General features: G+C 40.3%; 2 protein-coding genes across 4 annotated transcripts in view; one reads left to right on the top strand and one right to left on the bottom strand.

The window, feature by feature from the left end:
- Nucleotides 1–95: 95 nt before the first annotated feature.
- abhd14b (abhydrolase domain containing 14B) lies at nucleotides 96–7,188 on the top strand. Its single transcript, XM_023287425.3, has 4 exons — nucleotides 96–259; nucleotides 1,649–1,863; nucleotides 3,262–3,503; nucleotides 5,703–7,188. Exons 2-4 carry the CDS (start codon nucleotides 1,650–1,652, stop codon nucleotides 5,880–5,882), a joined length of 636 nt encoding a protein of 211 aa, XP_023143193.1. The 5' UTR covers nucleotides 96–259; nucleotide 1,649; the 3' UTR covers nucleotides 5,883–7,188.
- The window catches only part of cacna2d2a (calcium channel, voltage-dependent, alpha 2/delta subunit 2a), a 153,219-nt gene continuing 143,645 nt past the window's right edge, over nucleotides 7,127–16,700 (bottom strand). For all 3 annotated transcript variants that reach the window (XM_023287421.3, XM_023287422.3, XM_023287423.3), the window contains 14 exons: nucleotides 15,977–16,067; nucleotides 15,807–15,869; nucleotides 15,522–15,625; nucleotides 15,317–15,415; nucleotides 14,989–15,080; nucleotides 14,835–14,882; nucleotides 14,668–14,739; nucleotides 14,425–14,577; nucleotides 14,262–14,314; nucleotides 13,273–13,328; nucleotides 12,852–12,975; nucleotides 12,448–12,557; nucleotides 12,086–12,168; nucleotides 7,127–11,155 (listed from right to left, as the gene is read on the bottom strand). In XM_023287421.3, coding sequence (XP_023143189.2) covers nucleotides 11,033–11,155; nucleotides 12,086–12,168; nucleotides 12,448–12,557; nucleotides 12,852–12,975; nucleotides 13,273–13,328; nucleotides 14,262–14,314; nucleotides 14,425–14,577; nucleotides 14,668–14,739; nucleotides 14,835–14,882; nucleotides 14,989–15,080; nucleotides 15,317–15,415; nucleotides 15,522–15,625; nucleotides 15,807–15,869; nucleotides 15,977–16,067 — 1,271 coding nt within the window. In that variant the 3' untranslated portion in view covers nucleotides 7,127–11,032. The remainder of the gene's footprint in view (nucleotides 11,156–12,085; nucleotides 12,169–12,447; nucleotides 12,558–12,851; nucleotides 12,976–13,272; nucleotides 13,329–14,261; nucleotides 14,315–14,424; nucleotides 14,578–14,667; nucleotides 14,740–14,834; nucleotides 14,883–14,988; nucleotides 15,081–15,316; nucleotides 15,416–15,521; nucleotides 15,626–15,806; nucleotides 15,870–15,976; nucleotides 16,068–16,700) is intronic.

The raw sequence follows: 16,700 nt of genomic DNA, 5'->3' as shown, positions 1-16,700 counted from the left end.
CTGCAGCCCAGCAGTGTGCATCAGCATTAAACTCAAAATCATGCAAGAAAACTTTAAAAAAAAGTCTTTTAATTCCTGCCACTGTAAAAGCAGTTCTCCTGACAAACGCTAGACGTCAGTAGAATAACTTCCAGAGTTTTTTTTTCTTCTTCCTTCTCCTGTTTTCCGGGTAATCAAGTGAAACTCCAACTGCTTCAACGCCTAACTGTGCTGCTTTGTTTTGCACTTTAACCAGCTGATCGTCTCTGGAGGCAAACAGGTAAGAAAAAGAAAGGTTGGAGTTGGTGATAAAAAAAAAAACAAACCGAAGTATGGAGAGAAGAGTGCGATATTACAAATGCAATCATCTAATCTGGACTTTGATCGGACTGTTTAACCTGTCAGATGTCCCCAAACTCTTCTTCTGTGAGCTGATTTTACTTCACAGGGCAACAGATGAAGGATGGATGGATGGATGGAGGTTTTTACGCTCAGAGAACCGAGTGTTTGCGAATTAACAGCAACATTGTGCAAAGCAGTGCGATCTAATGCACGAAGTTAATGTTTAAACTTTTGCTGACACTGTGCCAGAAAGCTGTAAATTAAACAGAAGCTGAAATCTGAGCCTTTTTTTTTTAGTTTTCCAGGAATCAGTTCAACATTTAAGATTGAGTTTGTTTGAGAATTTCCATGTTTTGCTGCTTTATGCGTCAAATATGGTTCTGTTTGGTTCATTTATTCAACAGGGCAACACTTTAAATCTTTATATTCAACAAAATGTACAGAACTACATTTAATCAAGGAGTTATACACACTATAATGCATTTATCAGAAATTAAAAGCTTTCCATCTGTTCATCCACTGATACAGTTGTTCACAAATACACATAATAAATACTGTATTCTTTTTCGGCTCATTTGTAATAGTCTCAAACATTTAAAATATTGTCAACACATTTGTTACTTGAAGAGAAAAATTGCACAAGTCAAGTAAAATTTATACTATTTATACGACAAGTTTTCTTCTTTAGGTCAACTGTGTTTAAAGTACAGTGAATGTCAAAATTTTTTCATTTCAAGCAACTAGTGAGAGAAAATATTTGATTTGTTCGAGTCGCTTTGTCATTTAAAAAGAAGCTTTTTACAAAATGTAAGCATTTCTTTTGAAATATTCTATATCTGTAAATCAGAAAGCTTTTGAAAAGGGAAATGAATCCTTTGAACACCTCTTTTGTCTGATAGAAATATTGAGCACTGGACTTTCTGTGTCCACAGTTGCTCAATAGACATCAGACCAAGTTTATTTAGTGAGTCATTGTTTTCATTAGTCTGAGGTTATGTAACATTAATCTGATCTTTCTCTGTCCCCAACCTTTAATAAACTAAGAGCAAATGATAATGCATTGTTGCATTTAGTTTCACATTTTCACTAATATGTCCATAGATTTTCCTTTTTTTTCTTTTTTCGGCATTTACCACAGATTCAGATATACTCGACTCTCTTTCAGATCAATTATTCACATGTAGAAACTGTATTGTAATCATTCTAATCTGCATCCATTTTTGTCTGAGTTTGAAAAGACTGCAGTTTTTTACCGTAAAGTTAACCTGCAGTGTTATTTCCTAGAACAGTGACCTAAAATGCCCGCTTGCTGTTTCTCTCTGTTCAGGATGTCGGCTGTTAAGATGACTGAGGGCAGTGTGCAGGTGGAGAGCTGCAAAGCTCCGCTGTTCTACAGGCAAAGTGAACCTGCCACAGGAGATGTGAAGATGTCAGTTTTGCTTCTCCATGGTATCCGCTTCTCATCAGAAAACTGGCTCAGCATCGGCACTCTGGAGGTTCTGGCTAAAGCAGGCTGTCGTGCCGTTGCCATCGACCTGCCAGGTGGGTCTGCTGGGAACAAACCGGGTCTACTTTACTGCTTTATGCAAGTCTGGATGAGGAAGGAGGCAAAGCAAGCTGAAGACCAGAATCCAGACGTTTAGGAGTCCAAAACAGATTCACAGTTGCTGGTCTTCGGCAAATCTTTTACCACTAATACCAGCAGTGTTCCCGTGTCTTTTAGAGCTGCTCACTAAACAGGAAATGAGAAAATTGATGTTAATCATACCAAGAGCCAGTCAGCCCTCTGAACTCCAAACAGTTTCTAAGCATTTCTTGCACCTGTCACGTTTTACTCACTGTGGGCTCATTTTTTCACTACAGTATGAAGTTCTGCACCTCTATGGAAACAGCACAACCAAAGCTGGAAGTAAAGAGAAATTAAAAATGTCCTCTGTGTAGTGTGGCGTTGTAATAATTTCATAAAAAAGAAAAAAAATCTTGGTGAATTTCCTTGATTTATTATATACACTACCGTTCAAAAGTTTGGGGTCACCCAGACAATTTCATGTTTTCCATGAAAACTCACACTTTTATCCATGTGCTAACATAACTGCACAAGGGTTTTCTAACCATCAATTAGCCTTTCAACACCATTAGCTAACACAATGTAGCATTAGAACACAGGAGTGATGGTTGCTGGAAATGTTCCTCTGTACCTCTATGGAGATATTCCATTAAAAATCAGCTGTTTCCAGCTACAATAGTCATTTACCACATTAACAATGTCTACACTGGATTTAGCATTCATTTAATGTTATCTTCATTGAAAAAAACTTCCTTTCTTTCCAAAATAAGGACATTTCTAAGTGACCCCAAACTTCTGAACGGTAGTGTATGTATATATAAAAAAATAGAATCGAACCCGGAGAAAAGCCACACGCACAGGGAGAACATGCAAACTCCATGCAGGAAGATCCCGGGTCCAGGCCGGGACACAAACAGGGAATCTTCTAGCTGCAAGGCAACACTGCTAACCAGCGAGCCACTGTGCAGCCCATGCAGAATAAAGTGATTCTGATAAAATATCGTAGCTGTAAGTTTTGATTGGGTTCAGCCACATTACAAGAGAGTAGTTCATTGACCTTTAAAAACAGTGAGAATTTTTAAAAATGTTTTTACAGTCTCTGGTTGTAATAAATTGGGTAATTTTGACAATTTTTTTGAATATGTCTTTAAAACCTCGTGACGTGTTTTGGAGTTCAGAGGGTTAATATAACAATTCATTCAAACTGGTTTCAGGGACTTTGCATAAATCATGAAGGTAACTTCTGAAGAAAGAGAATTTTTTCCAGGGTCCTTATTTTTTTTATCCAGCTATATTTCAGAACAAAACTTCACTCTTGCATCCTTCCTGCTGCTCTCTTCTTCTTCCTCCATAAATCTGCTCTCTGTCCACAGGATTTGGTCGGTCGAAGTCAGCCGAGGCCCCGGCAGCTGTGGGAGAAGTGGCTCCATCACGTTTTCTGAAGGAGGTGTGTGAGCAGCTGAGTGTGAGCCCGGTGGTGGTGATCAGCCCGTCCCTCAGCGGGATGTATTCCCTCAACTTCCTGCTGCAGCACCCGTCTCTGATACGAGCCTTCATCCCCATAGCTCCCATCTGCACCGACAGATTCACAGCAGAGCAGTACAAGAGTATAAAGGTACAGTCTGCGTGTCCGGATTCGCCTCCACTCCGTATTTCTGTGTAGCTTCCTTTCCTGCAAACTCTTTTTTTTTTTTTTAACAGTGTGTGCTTTTCATTTCTTCCTTAAAGGAAAACTCAATCAACCGTGAATGTCATCCCATTTTCCAGCACATCGCGCTCCCCTTTTCAAAAGAGGACTTTCACAGTCACCACTGGCTTTCATCCAGCTCAAAACTTTTTGAAAAATTAAATTTCTTAGATGGCAAACCAAGTGAAGGTGCCTCGACGCTGAAGAAGAGGGACTATGAACTTTAAGTGTTACTAAAAAGTAGAGTCCCTCCAAAAACAAGTGGACACGTCAAAGTAAATGCACTGAGCTCTTAATCGAGGACAAGATGATTGTCTGTGACTGATGGGAAAATATTTATTTCTTTCACACTTTTTCTACTCTCCACTAATATTCTAAGTTTTTTTTCTGCTAGATTTTAATGACAGCTAAAGTAAGCCGTTACTTTAAAAGGTTTTATGTACGAGACATACGATCAAATTTTAAAATAAGATGCACTATTTTAGAATCAACTACTCATTAGTACATAAACTAGTAAAATTGTGTCCTATACTGACAGCTACAACATAAAATGCAGACATAAAGAACCACAATCAATAATAATACAACAATATAATGACGAGGGACATTCTACTGCATAATGTCTAGCTTAGTCAGTTGAGAATTATTAAATTAGTCGCCAACTTTTTTGATAATTAATTAATGTGTTTCAAGATTTTTTTTTAAGGAAAATACATCAAAAGTCTGGGATTTCAGCTTCTTAACTTTGAGAATTTTCTAGCTTCTTTGCTTCAGCGTTACAGTAATCAGAATATTTGTGGGTTCTGAATGAAAAATTTAAAGTGTCACCATTTTCTCAACCAAACAACTAATTGAATGACCTGAAAATAATCTACAAATTATTCAACAGTGGAAAAAGTTTGCAGTCCTATTTTTGTTTTTACTTAAGTAACATCTAAACTACAAGACTTCTACAGATGTTGTTTTTCTACTTTTATTCTTATACATTAAGGCATCAGTAAATATAACTCACAGCCATATTTGTATTATGCAGTTTTCCTGCAAAATGAGCATGTGTACATTAAAGCACATTTTGCTGTTTAAACGTTTTTTAAAGCGCACTATAGAATGACTATTGAGAGTGTTACTCTACCTGAAAAAACAGTTACATAATGTCTTCTGTGACTTTCTCAAGGCTGAAAATAGCCCCTATGATGCCATAGTGATGCCAACATTACACATTTCTAACTGAAAGAGTTACAAAAGTGTAATGGAAAATGCTATAAGGTGGCATTATATTGAATTTTTGGACCTGGCATTTTTTGTGGCTTGCATTTTGTTAGGAACTGAGAACTGGGTCATGCTTGAAAAGAGCTCTCACAGTGAGTTGTAGGTCTTACAGATGGACACACTCGAAGGTGGGTTGAAAAGCCTGCTGTCACAGCGGGGTGATCCTTCACATAGAGCAATAACCCAGCATATTCTCAGACCGTCTCTCCTGGAAGGCATTCATAGTGGCTGTTCACACAAAGAGGGACAGAAAAAGTTGTGTCAAGAATGGGGGGGAAAGAAGGCTTAAGAAGCTCCATTCTCACCTCCACACAGCTGGCCAGTCACATGTAAAGTGGGTGCAAGTGTTGGAAAGTTACAGAAATGGTTGGACACAGGCCACTTCTTACACCTGGACAGTCAGGGATGAGTGTTTTTCTGATACTAGCACCTTAAAAGTAAGGACACCTTGTCCTCAGACCATGTGCTCAGTCTCCAGCAAGTCTCCCAGCTTTACAAATAGCAGCAGTACATGGGTAGAGCAGCCTTTTTAAGGCTGGAATTTCAATCTGATCAAAATATCCTTTATACGCCTGAAAAAACGAACATCCTGGTCAGCTTGACTACAGTCTCTTCTTAACGTCTAGACACAAATCTGTCACACCTAATAAAAAAATAAAATGCAGGTCTCTTATCTTCATCTTATTCACAAGACCAGCTTGATTTTCTTTTAGTTTGAGGTAAACTGTAGGACATCTACAAAATCTCTTTAGATACGGGTTGGAATATAAAAACAAATAAAAATCGGAGACAGATTTTCAAATGGACTGTGGAAGTGATTCACCAGAAAGATTTCTTTGTCGTCACTTGTGTGTTTAGGTCCCAACGCTGATCGTTTACGGCGACCAGGACACTCAGCTTGGAGAGGTGTCGCTCCGTAACCTGAGCAATCTGGCCAATCACAGCGTGGTGGTGATGAAGGGGGCGGGTCACCCTTGTTACCTGGACGACCCGGACACTTGGCACAAAGCTCTGACAGACTTCCTTAGTAATCTGTGAAGCTCTTTGCTCGATTTCAGTGGAAAGATTCTGAACCAATCAAACGTACGTGACTCAGAGGGAAAGAACACGATGCTTCCATGAGGAATTCGGGCTGCGACGTCCTCCTGCACTACCTGATTCAGCGTTTTACTGATGTCTTCAAATCAAGTCTGATCTAATGATGACAGCAGATTCACTTTACCCTTCATTTTCTTCTTAGTCTTCTTCCCGGAGACTGGAACTTCACAGGGTATCTCTGGCTTTGCTGTAGCACAAATTTCTTGCATCTCTATTGTTTCTGTGACTTCAAGTTTGTCCACAGAAGTGTCCCTCTTCTTCTCCTTTTTTGATTGGCCATTGCAGGCAGTGGGGCAACTTTTTGGGAAATACTGGCAAACTCGGCCAGCCTGGCAGAGGAACAGATCCATTTATCAGCATATCTAAAGCTCACTGATGAACATGCCGTCTTTTTGTTTTATCCACACAAACACAAGTGTTAGAGTCTCTGCCAGTTGTGTGGCAACTGGTTCACGCCTAGAAGTAATTTTGCAACATTAAAATGCAGAGATAAGAAATTTTACACTTTGGTTTTTGTAAAAAGTTAATTATGACTGTGGAACTTTGTGGAAGCTCTGATATATCGGTCACAGCACTCAGTAATACAGAACTGGCTGAAAACAAAACAGACACGGATGCCTGGCATCAGCCAATAACAGATGTTCAGTGTAAAGAAAGAATGATAGAGTGCCACCAAAATGACCCAAAAAGAAAAGAAAGAAAAATCACAGAGATGAAAGAGTTACAGAGAGAATGCAAATTGACCACAATGCGACACAAAATGACCAAAACATGACACAAAATAACAACAAAAAGATGCTAATTAACACTATCACAGACAAAAAGATCAAAATGAGACAAAAAAAACATTAAATGCTATAAAACTTCTCCATGATGAAGACGCAAAGCAAAGCAATTGTTCACAAGCCATGATCTCTTTCTATTTCTGCTATTTTTTTTATATGGCATGACCACGATAGTAGAAATTGAACAGATCCAGGCAGGCCATCTCCCCTAAGCTAAGTGGCTAAGAAAGCAAATGACAGTATTTCCCAAAATGCTGAAACTTAATAACATTAAAACTAATTGTAAAGCTACAATTATGACTTTGCTTTTTAAGAGATTTCATATTTTCAATAGAACACAGTGCATAAATCCTTCACCAGTTGTATTTTGCTGAAAAACCCAAACACCACGAGATGAAATGAAGTGAAAAATATGAACATTATTTAATAACTGATTCTCTGTAATAAACAATTTGAAAATATTTTACAAGGAGTCACAGACACAATATTTTACAAATTTTGCCCTCTTCTTCTTCTTGTTTTTTTTTTTTTAGCTTCATCTGTACAAAAGAATGGAGCGACATGGACGAGTGCCCAGAAAAGAAGGAGCTAAATCTTTCACGCACACAAACATTCATACTCACACACGTACAAGAAATGAAACAAAAAAAAACAACATAATTTTTTAAAACATTTTGACGTCAGATCTCAAACTTATCAACAGTGCTGTATTCCTATATATTTTTTTAAAACTTCACTTAAAATTCGACTGATTTTTACTTTTTTTTCTCTAAATGTTGCTGTTATTTTTTCACACACTTGTCAAACATGGTCACATAGCACCAGACTACAGACTACAGAATCACATACACGCGTCTTTCCCACAGAGACGCACCAACACAGATGCAGCGAGGGTTGGGAGGGCGCTTCACGGAAACCCTCCTTTTACTTGTTTTAGGTCTTAAAGCGAAACCCTCCCTTTCATCCCCAGGCTGCTCCAATTTTCTATTTTTTCTTTTTTTTCAGTTTTTTTGGCAAAAAGTAAATTTGTCCAACCACAGAAATCCGACGTGTGTGTCCCTTAAGAAGACGTTTTCCGTCAGGATGCACACGCATACGTCACTACATGATTCCTCCATGACCTTGTGTTTATCAGGCCCGTGCTGCTCTGTGGAGACCCACTCCCTGAGCTTGCCTCTGACATCCCGTCCACTCACAAAAAAAGAAAACACCTGGGAAGAGTCGCTGTTGGCTTTATGTCTGCCCGGTGTTTGACATCTCCCAGCTGGGCATGAACAAGTGCCATTACATGTTTGCTTATAGGTGTGTGCGTTGTGCATAATGTCTCAGTGCAGGTGCACAAAGTGTAGGCCTACATATTTAGTTTTCTGTGTGAGACTGTATGCATACAGATCCAGGAAAAGAGAGGAAGTTGCAGGGGGTACATTTCCACGGGCACGTGTAGCGTTCATTTAAAGACAGTGGAAATAGGGGGAATACAGACAGAATTAATGGCACAGGACAGAGACAAACAAATGCCAGAAAAGCCAAACTGCATCCAGCATCGGATGACGCGGGCCGCACCCCACGCTGAGAAGAGTCAATTTCTACATCTTAAATGATCAATTTCCGCTTCAGATTTCTCAGATTTGCTCAGAGCCGAGCTGCAGTTACTGTGCCAGCATGATTTGTCACATCAAATAGTACCAACAACTGTACAGAGTGTAGTTAAGCTCCAAATCGTCGTGTGAATCATCCCCACCTGAGCAATACAGTGAGTTTCGGGTGGGTGTGAACATCGAAGGTTGGAGGCTTTCGAAATTTAAAAACTCCCACCAGCTTTCAAGCGCTTAATCAAACAGGCATCGATCAATAACTAATCATTCCCAAGACGTGAAAATACAAAGTTAGAGCTCACTATACTTACTGCATAACACCAAGAAAACCCAGGAGAGTGAATACTTCAGGATCTATTTGTGTGTGTGTGAGGGTACATGGGGGGTATCAGAGCTCCGTATTGTGTAACACTAAGGCATTTAGAGAGGCTTTGTCAACTATGTTGCATTGGAAACAGAAAACACTGATGAACTACACATTCTTTCAGACACCTCTGCTTCCATATATTAGTATTTAAGCAGTTAAAGATGAGTCTTTTTGTTTCAGGAAAATCCCCCTTTTTTTCTCAACAACAACAACACCTGCAACACAGGAAGAGGACAGAACAGCCGCACTGGCACAACCGTCGTCCCTCATACACTCCACAACTCATTTTAAAAGACATTCCCTTTGAGGGTTTTTAAACGCAAACTAACGCGCACACACATCCACACACAAACACATACGATTCAGGCAGAACTATAGCGTCAGATGGCCCTAAAAACGCTCTATGGCCAGTTAAGTGGCTGTATACTGATAGTGTGTCGTAGCTCTATACATGGCTTCGTAAAGGAACGGTATAGTAACTCCATATGATGACAGTCAGGTGGCTCTGGAGGAGTACAGCAACGACAGCCAAGAGGGCGAGTACATTAAGCCGAGCCAGTCAGTGCGATGGCTCTGTAAAGCTATTATCTATAGCCGACAGATTCAGTCTGAGGCTCCTGTAGTGGCCAAAGCCTCGGAGGTGGCTGCTTTATAAAGGTACTATACAGTAGCTCTACTCTTATACAGCCGATGCGTTCCAAAACAAAGTGCATCAAGGCACTATGAAACAGAGCGGCTCCTAAACATGGAAGTCTAAAATGACTTTTCACACATCGTTAATGATCAAAAATGACAAACTGTGATGGATTACGACCGGACTACTACTGTACGTGATCACCATATTTAGTGGCCTCTTCTGCACTTTTGTTGGAAATGTTGATAAGCCCCTATCCCCCAGCAGCGAATGGTTTCGAAGTTTGAACAGCATCAGTCAAAGGTAATACAAGCCCCCGAAGAAGAAAACACAATCACCGCCTCCCTCCCCCCCGCCAAAAAAAACAAAACAGAAAATAACCCACCTGGAACTACTATGAGGCAGAGATCTCAGTGTGTATACTGTGACAGAAGTAAAGCACATGTACAAATCGTGATTAGGAGCGTTAGTAGAGGTTACTGGAGAAGCCTCATGAGGATTGGCAGAGGTGAGTTTTCTCATCAGAGGGCATGAGGATATCTTCTTTTTTTTTTTTTTTTGTTTTTTGAAACATCAGTCTAAACCCGAGGTCAGAATGGTCGATTGATCGTAAAGGAGAGAATATTACACGACATCAACAATGATCCTGCAGCAACTAAACACTGATTCATATTTTACAGCTGCCACAAGCCTTGAATAGTAAATATCAGGAAAAATACTTCAAGAAATGTGATTACCATCATGTAATTACAATAATCCCCAGTGGACCTCTTTTAAAAGCATTAATCTGTAATTAAGAGCTGCACAAAATGAGTCAGCATTCAGTTGCTGAGTGTCTCCTCTTCCACTCGTGGTTTATCCTAAATCTAAATCCGTTTCTTCTTCGTGTTTTGGCTATAAAAATAAGACCACATGAAAGTATATCTCATTTTGGCAAGTAGATATAGCGCATAAATGAATTCATGTCTGTTTCAGTTAACACTTTACAACTTCCTTTTATCAAATTACAACCTAAATATACTGGATGTTTGGAATACTCATCACGTCAGCAGTTTATACTTGACATTTTGTATACTTGACAGTTCTTTTGTTGTCTTTTTTTTTTTTGTTCTGGTATTTTCTTCTATGGTGGTTATAACTGGCTGAATGGTCCGCAGCCTCTTACGAGAGGCAAATGACAGAGTGTTGAGACTCTGAGATGGAGGAGAGGAGAAGGAGGAGAAGTCCCGTCATCTGTCTGGCAGACAGAAGCGAAGGCGGACAGACAACCTCAACTCTCTAGTCTATAAGCGGTGGGAGGTCTGTGATGAGAGGATCGAGCTGTCCTTGTTCCCCCTCACTCGTCTGGAACCGGTGGAGGCGGTGGATGGGGTCGGTCGTGGGGGTGGGAGGGGGTTAGTTTTCTCTTTTCTGACGTTGCCTCTGATGATCCAGGTGGTCTGGCACCACCCGCTCCTCCTTTAGATGAAGGTTAACTGGCTGAGGACGTGAACGTCCGGCAGTTGTCACTAAGCGACACAGACTGAAGCGAGCTGGGTAGCGGCACTCGGGGCTTCCAGCTGGCTGTGATGGGAAGTCCCATTATTACCTATGACTATACCAAAGGGGGGGAGGGCACAGGGGCACGGAGGTCGGGGGGATCGGAGGGTTTTCGGGACGGGACAGAAGCTCAGGAGGGCTAAAAGGAGCAGAAGTGCAGGAAAATGGAATTATTGTAATAGAAAGTGAAGGTGGGGACTGACGACGGGGTAAAGCAGGAGCAGCTGAATGAGCAGTAAAGTGGAGAGGGATGGATGGAAGGAGTGACCTCGCCCACAGTCCGACGTGTTCTCCTGTAGAAGGAAAAACAGCTGGAATTACACCTCTAGTACATTGCCAATGGAAAACAGTTTCTATATTATTTGTTCAGGCACTTTTATCAGTGTTCTTCCCCCAGGACATCACTCTGATGAACATTTAAATCAGTGAGGGAAACCAGCCCTAAACCACTGTATATACTGTGCATATTATATGTCACATACCTGTTTATATTTCATCCCACCTGCTTGTGTCAATAACTCTGTATTTATTCCTAATTGTATTTTTGCACTAAACTTTGGTGCAGTTTAAATGTGCACTTAAGCTCTAGTTCACATGCTCTTTTACACGTCTATAAAAGTACTTATAATCTGTTGCCTTGGTTCAAAAAAACATGTTCAGTTTTGCGTTAGTAGATGGAGAGTCAGATTCTGTTTATGTAGACACTTTCTTGACAGATAAAGGTGATTTGGATCAATTTGAACCGGTTGGATTTATTATTTGAAATGACATTATTTTACAAGTTTGTGACATATATGCGAATCCATTCAGTGAAAATGACATCATGTGTCAACACTCTGGATGCAGTGTTGACTCAGAAGAAACTACAGTGTTCATGAGGGAACATGTCAGCCAGCTTAACGTTGTGTGTTTCTGGACAACAGCGGGACGAGCTATACAGTATAAAAAGGTCGCAGTCAAAAATAGCATATTTGTATAGTATTATTTAGGAAATTAACAGGTAGATATGAGAGACACGTATCCTTGTCACAGACATCTGCAAATTTATCTAGTCTGTTTGTATTTTAAAAAACAAATGATTAGCTGGTGTGTAGTAATCAGAGTTTTTTCAAATATCGATACTGCTTAGGCCTCAAAATCCAGTTTAGGATGAGCTCCCCTTACTGATTCTAAACATAATCAGCCCCATCAGATACTGATGCCATGATATGTGAACATCTTACAGCGGCGTTATAGTCAAAGCAGGTGGAGGGTCCTTTTCGATAGCGTGCCACAGTCATTTCTTCACATGGATTTTCCTCCTTGACTGAAAATTGATGCGATTAAGGAAATTAAAACCCTTTGAATTTCTGTTTTTCTCTCCTTTTTGGGCCACTTTTCATCATCCGCCTGCACACCAACTCCTCCTGTACTCCCACAAATGTAAATGACTGGTCATAATTCACAGCGCTGCGATAAAAATAACCTTAAAATGAATGTAAAACATTTGTGTTTCCGCAGTTATGGCGATAAGGAGATGAAATCTAGAGATTAGAGAGTGTGTCTTCTTCTGGCGCCAGCTGGTGTACAATGTGAAAAAGGATACACTCCTCCTCCTCCTGGGAAAGCTTCTCTATCTCGCAGGTGTTGCATGGCATCTTTTCTGCTACCACAAACAGCAAGTTGGTGTTGTTTATCCTCTTGGCGTGAATCAGCCTGCAGAGAGAGACAGCTCTGTCAACAGCCCCCCTCTGCTCGCTTACATCACAGACTCATTTGCTAATGGATCGGCGAGATTCATGAGACAGCCTTATAAGGCTCATTTAGCCAATGATATGACCATTTCATTAAAGCTGATACGGGTTAATCATCACCAGAGTTTATTAACTCCAGCAGAAAGATGAATCTGTCTCACTAACTGTGTCTCTGTCACAGCACAATTCTTGGGGTTATTCATGTGTTCACACATGCCCTTGTGGTTGTGTGTTGGTGTGTGTCACGTGTACAGACCTGGAGCAGTTGCCACAGTCCTGCAGTATGTTGTAGGAGCTGCTGAGATTACTTAAGTAGTACTGGGTCTGGATCATTACACAACTCCTCTCTTTAGAGTCGAAAGCTTCTGCATCCACCTCATCTGCAGCATCACCAGAGCAGAGACATGCAAGTAGAACCTGTCACTTCAGTTGATTTATAAGATCTGATTTTAATGGTGCACAAACACGTGTGACTAGCCTGGAAAAAAAAGCTGCAAAAATCTCATTTTATCAATTCTTTACATAGTTTGCTTAAGTTTGTGTAGTGTTGAACTGAATACATTTAAGACTAAATAAATGTAACCATAATCCAGTTTCAGCAACTCCAGGATTTTGGAAAGTATAACTGGCAAGTAAACATGTGAAACACTGAACTGACACTCAGTAAATTCACCCACCTGTGACGAACCAACTCTGGTAAGCCAGTCCATAAACAAACTGCTGGAACAGGGACCTGTGGACACAACAGGTATGAATAAGAATCTGAAAATTCAATAAACGTGTCCTAGGAATAAGTTAGTGCAATGTATCTTGTATTGAATATAATGCTGAACACAGGATAGGGCAGCCAACCTAAATGTCAAGTGATTTAATTCAAGAAGGCCCCTATTTCACTCACACCTTGTCGAATCACTGCACTTTTGTCTGCAAAGCAACGTAGGGTAATAGCATGGCGGGCAATAAAATTTTACAAAGCGAGTCAGAGTTACCTAATGGCACAAATAACCCCGACTAAAATAGAGGGCAGTGCAATGCAGAAAAGTCTGACTCATTTCTGTTTCTATCTGTGACACTCCAAGCTCCAGTGCTATAAACTTCTTTTAACTCTCCGAACCTCAAGGAGTTTCTGGGCGTTTCTTGCTCCCATGGTTCAATTTTCACTGCAGTATAAAGTAATGAACCTCTATGGAAACAGTACAACCATGATTAGAAGTGCAACATTTTCCCAAGTGCCCACAGGTGCTACCAATACTGACAACAGATGACTCTACAGGCTACTAATATTCTACTACTTACATTTATTGAATAAATTTGTTTTCATATTTGTCTCGAGTTTAGCCGAAAAATCTTTGTCAAGTGATAGTTAGACACAGCTGAGCCGCTAATGGTTTTTCAGTTGCAGTGAGGAGTGAAGAATGTTTCGATTTTTAGGTGAGGTTTCAATAAAACATCACGTTTTTGGGCTTGGAACGGCTAGTCACATATGATTCATTTGAGGATTGTCGGAAAGTTAAAAGTCTGATAATTTCGTCTGCTTTTACAGCTTCTGGCTATGATAAAAGGTGTCATTCTGGCAGTTTTTATATGTATGAAAACACAAATGATGAATATAATACGTATTTTTGAGGTACAGTATGTGTGTAATGTATGATGCTGTAGATCTTACCATGCAGCAGCTGATGTCCACCAGGCCACGTTTACAAAATCTGCAATCGTGGGCTACAGATACAAAGGGAAAAAATCAATGTCAATCCATTGATTCAGCACATTTCATTCAAGTCGGATTCCACTTTTTATTATATATCTTTCCTTTAAAGTTGGCTTCTTACCACAAACACTCCTCTTGGTGCAGCTCCAGCCTCACTGTTGGGCATCCGCTCACACACCGACTGGTAATCGAACGACTGCTTGCGGTTGTAGAAGGAATTGTTGTAGAGAGCGTACATCAGGTAGGGGTCAACATCACTGAAGAACATGCCGACCTGCAAAGGTAGGAAACACTGGTCAAGCTCAGAGTGAAGATTAGGGAGAAACCACAATCCCTGTGGCAATGAATACATTTTGAATCAAACCTTGTTCCAGTCATCCTTCTGATTGGACATGATTAGGAATCCGCCGTCATCTATTAAATAACACAGGAGGTCCTGCACACAGACACAGAAAAGGAGAGTTAACAGGAAGAACGGAGGAAAGATGTGCAGTGATTGTTTGCAGAAGGTCCAGCTGAGCAAATACTTACGTCACTGTTGGCTTCGCAGTCCATTTCACAGCCCCTGTTTGGTCCACACTGTCACAGAGGAAAACCAAAATTAGCAAATCACAAGCAGACATAACCATAAATCAACTTGAGTTAGCTTTTTATATCTTATATATGACATGTACGTGTATTTTACCGTGTTTGAGCCTTGTCGGTTGTCTGTGTGGTTGCTAGCAAGAATCTTGAACTTATCCGTCCAGGCTTCAAGGTCTAGTTTCACTCCAACAACTGAGGGAAAGAAAAGTTAGCAAAGAAGACTAATTAAAAGAAAAGAAAAGCACAAAATAAAATGACAGATGTGCATAAAGGTATGGTAAGTAGATGCAGAGCACGGACACACGTCAACACAAAGAGACAAAACGACAAACGCAGACGTGCAATTATCTTTGCCTTGCTCTGAAACATTTTCTTTAATATCTATCATTACAAGGATTTAGTTTCTTCTCTTTCAGAAGAAAGCACACCTGCAGGTTTAATGGTCTTCCCTCCTATTGTCATCTCCAAAGCCGTGCTGACCAGAATACCTATGGTGTCATTTTCTGGGTTCAGCAGCTCGTCCCTGGCTATAAGGAATAAAGAAACAAGAGAGGAGGGTGGTTAAAACAAGCAGCCACACCACATCGAGGCTCTGTGTGAGCTATATAACTCAAGACTAAGAGCATCATTCACCTGTTCGATAAGGCGCTCGGAAGATGTAGCCCTTGTTGTCGAGGCTGCGGCGGTAATAGCTGGCATTAAACGGCTCAGGGTCCTCTTCCCAGGTTTCTGCAGCCCTAAGATTTACGACCAGAGATACCGCGGCTATAAATTTCTGAGCTCCTTGCTAAACCCCATCCCACGTGTTTATGAAACTTCACAACTTATCAATTTAAAAGAGAACAAAGTGAAAAACATAACAGAAACTACAAAGCAGCTGCCGCGCAGACACACAGCCTTGATGAGGAGTGCACTTACTTGTTCGGAAACACTCTTGTTATACCTCCATCTGTCGCAGCAAACACGGCCAGAAAGCCATATCTGAACGTCAGCACGAAGAAAACACAGAAACGGGCTTCAAATCAATTTCTCATCCGGAGTCCAAATCTGAAAATACACTTTCCTCACTGCTGGTCGGTCATACTCACGTATTCAGATCTTTGTTCTTCCACACTTTCTCCACCAACTGTCGGATGATGCCAGTGTCCAGGATCAGGTTGTGAAGGAGCAAATTATCACCTGACAGGATGAGAACGATGAGATGAGACCAGAAAAAAAGCTGCACTGACAAGTTTTACACAAGTTCACATTTAGTCAAAGACAAACCAAAGAAACAAGTTTGATGTTGCTACAGATGGTGTCAGAACTAAAACGCCCCCATATATGGCGCTAATGTTCCAGTTCTGTTATTTTGCACCTGTATCACACCAATAACTGATAGCACTAATGATTAGTCATGCTTCTGGATATACTTGGATACTGTTTTAAAAGAGAAACTACTTCTTACAGTTCAAAAATTGCATGAAAACACCAAAACCAATAATGACTTAGTTTGTAGGAGAAATATTTTCATTCTCTCCTGCCACAGATATTAATCTTTTACTAATCAGTCACTCACTATTATGCTCAAATACAGTACATGGTGCTGTAATGTTCACTAAATTCTGCCAAAAGATGCTTTTGTTGAACTATTTTCAGGTTTGGATGAACACACACACTTTTATTCTGCAGCAGGATTGAGCACGTGGGATATACTTTAAATACCAAGTCACAAAGTGCAAAAGTAAAGAAAATAATATGAAAGAAAGAATTAGGTTATATCAGATTGACTACAGAGATGACACTTAGTAGGATCAATTTATTGTTGATTTT

Source organism: Amphiprion ocellaris, chromosome 5 (assembly GCF_022539595.1).
Source record: "Amphiprion ocellaris isolate individual 3 ecotype Okinawa chromosome 5, ASM2253959v1, whole genome shotgun sequence".
In the NCBI taxonomy this organism is placed as follows: Eukaryota; Metazoa; Chordata; class Actinopteri; family Pomacentridae; genus Amphiprion; species Amphiprion ocellaris.
The sequence above is the reverse complement of the archived record's forward strand: the minus strand, read 5'-3'. Positions and strand labels throughout refer to the sequence as shown.